The sequence below is a fragment of the Arachis ipaensis genome, chromosome B06, assembly GCF_000816755.2.
Source record: "Arachis ipaensis cultivar K30076 chromosome B06, Araip1.1, whole genome shotgun sequence".
NCBI classification, from domain to species: Eukaryota; Viridiplantae; Streptophyta; class Magnoliopsida; order Fabales; family Fabaceae; genus Arachis; species Arachis ipaensis.
The window spans coordinates 88,554,422-88,558,891 of NC_029790.2; the positions used below are offsets into that span (position 1 = coordinate 88,554,422).

The window sequence follows — 4,470 nt, forward strand, 5'->3', positions numbered from 1 at the left end:
GGAAGGATTAGAGTTAATGAAAATTGAGTTAGCCAGCAATCTCCAATTACAAATTAATACTTGAGTATTCCAACTCAAGGGTTTCCAATTAATCAACTCCCAAGCTAAGTTGAGATCTTTAAATCAATAACATGAATGCCATTTTCAACAACATAGAATAAGAATAAATAGGAGACATGGTAATTAAAATAAATTAGTAAAATTAAAATTGGCACTGATAATTAATTAAAAGAAATTAAACAAATAATAAAATTAAATACAAAAATAATTCATTGTATTAATAGAGTTCAAAAATAACAATATCCAAATATGAACACGAGGTAATTAAATGGAAAAGAGTAATTGAGTTATTAGAAAAGCAAACTATAGAGATGACGACTTCAACAGAAGGTAAGAGCAGCTCTCTCTATATCCAATTCGAAGCAAAAGTTAAGAAATCAAAGAACCCTAGAGTGAAGCAGTATTTCTCTCTCTAGAATTCAAAAAAAATAAAACTAAACTAAAGTGAAAGTAAAGTGAAGTGTCCTCAGTCTCAGCTACACCCCTGCCTCTAGTCTGCATTTTTGGGCTTGAAACTGGGTCCAAAACAGCCCAGAAATTGCCCCTAGCGAGTTCTGATATGTGCAGCACGTGACGCTCTGTCACGCATTCGCGTTGGTCACGCGTACGCGTTGCTGGACTTTTGCGCTTGTCATGCGTACGCGTCGCTCACGTGTACGCGTCGCTGTGAAATGCACCCATTCACGCGCACGCGTCATCCATGCGTGCGCGTCACTCCTCGCTTCTAATCTCTTTAGTTTCTTGTGTTCCTTCCACTTTGACATGCCTCCTCTTCATCTTTAAGCCATGCATGCCCTGTAAACCTGAAAACACTTCACAAACACATCATGGCATAGAATGGTAATGAAGGAGAATTAGAAAATTAATAATTTAAAGGCTTAGGAAGCAAGTTTTCAATCATGGAACAAAATTAGGAAGGATTTGTAAAACCATGCAGTTTGTATGAATAAGTGTGCGAATAATTGATAAAATCTACTCAATTTAGTACAAGATAAACCATAAAATAGTGGTTTATCAAGAAGATTACAATAGTGACAGTGAGGAAGAGTTTGAAAGCAATTACGAAGTTGTTGCTCCAGACAGAGAAGAAGATCAAGGTGACAGGGCGATGGCTCCGAATGTGGCAGACGTCGCAAATGCACTCGCAAATGAACCTCCGTTTGAGGAGCCATCTTTTATGCGGGTTCTAGACTTGGAAGCCATGCATGCGCCGGAGTTTTCGAAATATATGAGTGCTGGTACGTAAATGCATATATTTATACGAAGGATTAAACTTTTGGTAATAATCTATATTGATCGATGTATCAAATAGATAAGTGACGTATGAAACTATGCTCAATTAACAATTGTTTGTCTTTATGTAGTTAAAATTAGGATAATAATATTTTTAGTGAGTTATTGATTTAGTTAAATATTAATTAATATGCATTAATCCATGTTTATTTATGTGTTTATGTTTTTATTATGTTAAAAGTGAGATGATAACATGATGGAAAGTTTGTTTATATTAATGTGGATGTAGTGAGCATTGATTTACTTTTAATTTTAGTTATTAAATATTTTTGTATTAAATATTTTTCATATGGCTATCGTCATGGTAGAAATTCCTATGGTCGCAGATGGTGAATTTACAGTCGGAATGGAATTCGGTTCCAGGGAAGCTGTTATTATGGCGATGAAAGATTATACCATCCGAAGAGGCGTAGACTACCGGGTGTTTGAGTCGGAGCCTTTGACCTTTTATGCCAAGTGTACACAGTATGGATTAGGGTGTGATTGGCTTATCAGGGTTAGCATGATCAGCAGAAAGTACTGTTGGGTTATGAGGAGGTACAACGGTAGTCACACTTGTACTAGAGCCACTATTTCTCAGGATCATTCGAAGTTGGATTCGAACACAATTGCAGAAGCAATAAAGTCATTGGTTGAGACTGACCCCTCGATAAAGGTGAAATCAGTTATTGCGGAAGTGCAGTCGAAGTTTAATTACACCATCAGCCATCGGAAAGCATGGTTGGCTAAGCAAAAATCAGTGGAAAAAATATTTGGAGGTTGGGAAGCATCATACGAAGCTTTGCTCATATGGTTTGAGGCCATGTGTCAAAAGAAGCCATCATCAGTCGTCCATTTTGAGACTATGCCTGCATATCAAGGCAATGACTTGGTAACTAATATCCGGGTATTGCATAGAGTCTTCTGGAGTTATTACTCCTGCATTAGAGTGTTCAGACATTGCAAGCCAGTTGTCCAGGTGGATGGGACTCACTTGTACAAAAAGTATAAGGGTTGTCTATTGGTTGTAGTTTCACAGGATGGTAACAATAATATCGTCCCAATTGCGTTTGCTATTGTGGAGGGAGAGACTTCTGATGCATGGCACGTTTTTCTTAGTAACTTGCGACAATATGTTGTGACTCGGGATGGTGTGGGACTGATTTTTAACCGACACGAATCCATCACTGCAGCTGTGGCCCAGAGTAACGGAGCTTGGTCGCCTCCGAGAGCTTTCCACATGTTTTGCATTAGGCATATAGAGTCGAATTTTTTGAGAAAGTTCAAGGCAACGTACCTGCAAAAACTTGTAGTCAATATAGGCACCGTACTATGTATGAATAAATACAATTAACAAAAATAATCTTACTAAATCTAATTTACTTGACAATTAACTAATTCCTATACCACTAACTACAGTTTCTAACTAACTATTAATAATAACAACTAATAGACAAATCCAGTTCTTATTTAACTAATAATGTTAAACTTTATTATTAAAACCTCAACTACAATAACATATATATTCATGTCAATTAAAAAGCTAACAACAAACATATAATTAATACTGAAAAACAAATAAACTCTAACTATTATTTAAATATATATTTCTAAATTTCTAACAATAATAATATTTCTGTCATATTATTGAGTTAAGAAATTAACTAAATTAATTAATGATAACAAACATTATTTTGGGTAAAATAAATAATTAGTACTGATTATCAATAATTGTATGTTACTAATTATTTTACTAAATGTTGCAGGACAAAATTAAATCTAATAGCCCAAATTGGAATGTAAATAATACAACTAGGTTGGTGGGCTGGTAAATCAAGTGAAGCCCAAAAGAAAACAAAGCTGAGGAACCAACGGGCTGAACTTGAGTGGAACTCGATCCAAGCCCGATCTGATTTCACCAAATCCCTCCATCTTGCTCCCAAAACAACGTTCCTTTTTTCTGTCTCAGTCAAATCATAGAACTTAGAAAAAGTAAGAAAAAGAGCTTAGTTCCTAAGCTAGTCATGAAAGAAGAAAGAAAGAGAAAGGCCAAGCTTGAAAGGCAGAAGTCGAATCATCCATTTCAAACCAAATCAAGCTTAGGTAAAGGTTAAAGGTAACCCATTTTCTTTTACATGCATCAGATCTTCTTCTCTTCATCTTCAACATTTTTCCTATCCATTCTGAGTTATATGGAAAAGAGGATTTCTGTTCTTCTCTGCTGTGCATCAACGGTTGAAAATATATCTTGGGGACCAAGTTGTGTTTCAATGATCAAGATCTGGATTTACCATTGAAAAAATCTTTTTCTGCTGATAATGTGGCTTTCGGTCAAGAAAGGAAAGTCAGAAGCAAAGTTTCCATTGTAAGGATTAATGAAAAAAGTGAGACAGTGGGTTGGTGAAGCTCAAGGCTTAAGAAGTTGACCTAGGAAGAGCAACCAAACAACATGCAAGGAGATAAAAGAAGTCTTGCTGTTCATTCAGGAGCCAAGGAGAGATAACCCAGTGTATTGAGGTTTTTGTTCTGAGAAGAAACTCTCTGAAGAAGTTCATCTACTTGGAAAGTGCTTTCTTTCAAAGAAACATTCTGCCAAAAATGAAGAACTGAATCAGAGACATGCAAATCTGGTTTATCACATAGCAAAGAGGCTGTTGAAGAAGTCAATCTCCTTCATGTTTTACAGATTGTAATTTACTTTTCAATATTTATCTTTCTGTAATTTCTTGAGTGAAAAAGCATATTGAGAGAGCTCAAGTAAAAGCCATGAGTGGAAAGAGGCTGAGTGATACACTTGAGAGAAAAGCCTAGAGTTATTCTCAGATTTCTTTAGGTATATTCATGTCTTGTATCTTGTACCTGTGAGGTATCCCTTTCTTAATTAGTTGGGTTAGCACTAAGAGTGAATAGTTAGGTATTAGCATAGCCAATGTCAAGTTAGGTTAGAACTTGAGTGTGAAAGGATTGTGTCAATCCTGTGGAATTTGTGTATGTAATACTGTTAACTATAGTGGAAATTCCTCCTTTATTATAGAGGAGACTGGACGTAGGTTGCATAGCATAAGGCAACCGAACCAGGATATATGCTGGTGTTAGCTTTTCTCTTCTCTGCATTGTTCTGTTTTCTGATATTCATGA

At 35.9% G+C, this 4,470-nt stretch overlaps 1 protein-coding gene across 1 annotated transcript; it reads left to right on the forward strand.

Annotated features, from left to right (window-relative positions):
* LOC107647028 lies at positions 1,085–2,686 on the forward strand. Its single transcript, XM_021105557.1, has 2 exons — positions 1,085–1,298; positions 1,680–2,686. Exons 1-2 carry the CDS (start codon positions 1,169–1,171, stop codon positions 2,684–2,686), a joined length of 1,137 nt encoding a protein of 378 aa, XP_020961216.1. The 5' UTR covers positions 1,085–1,168.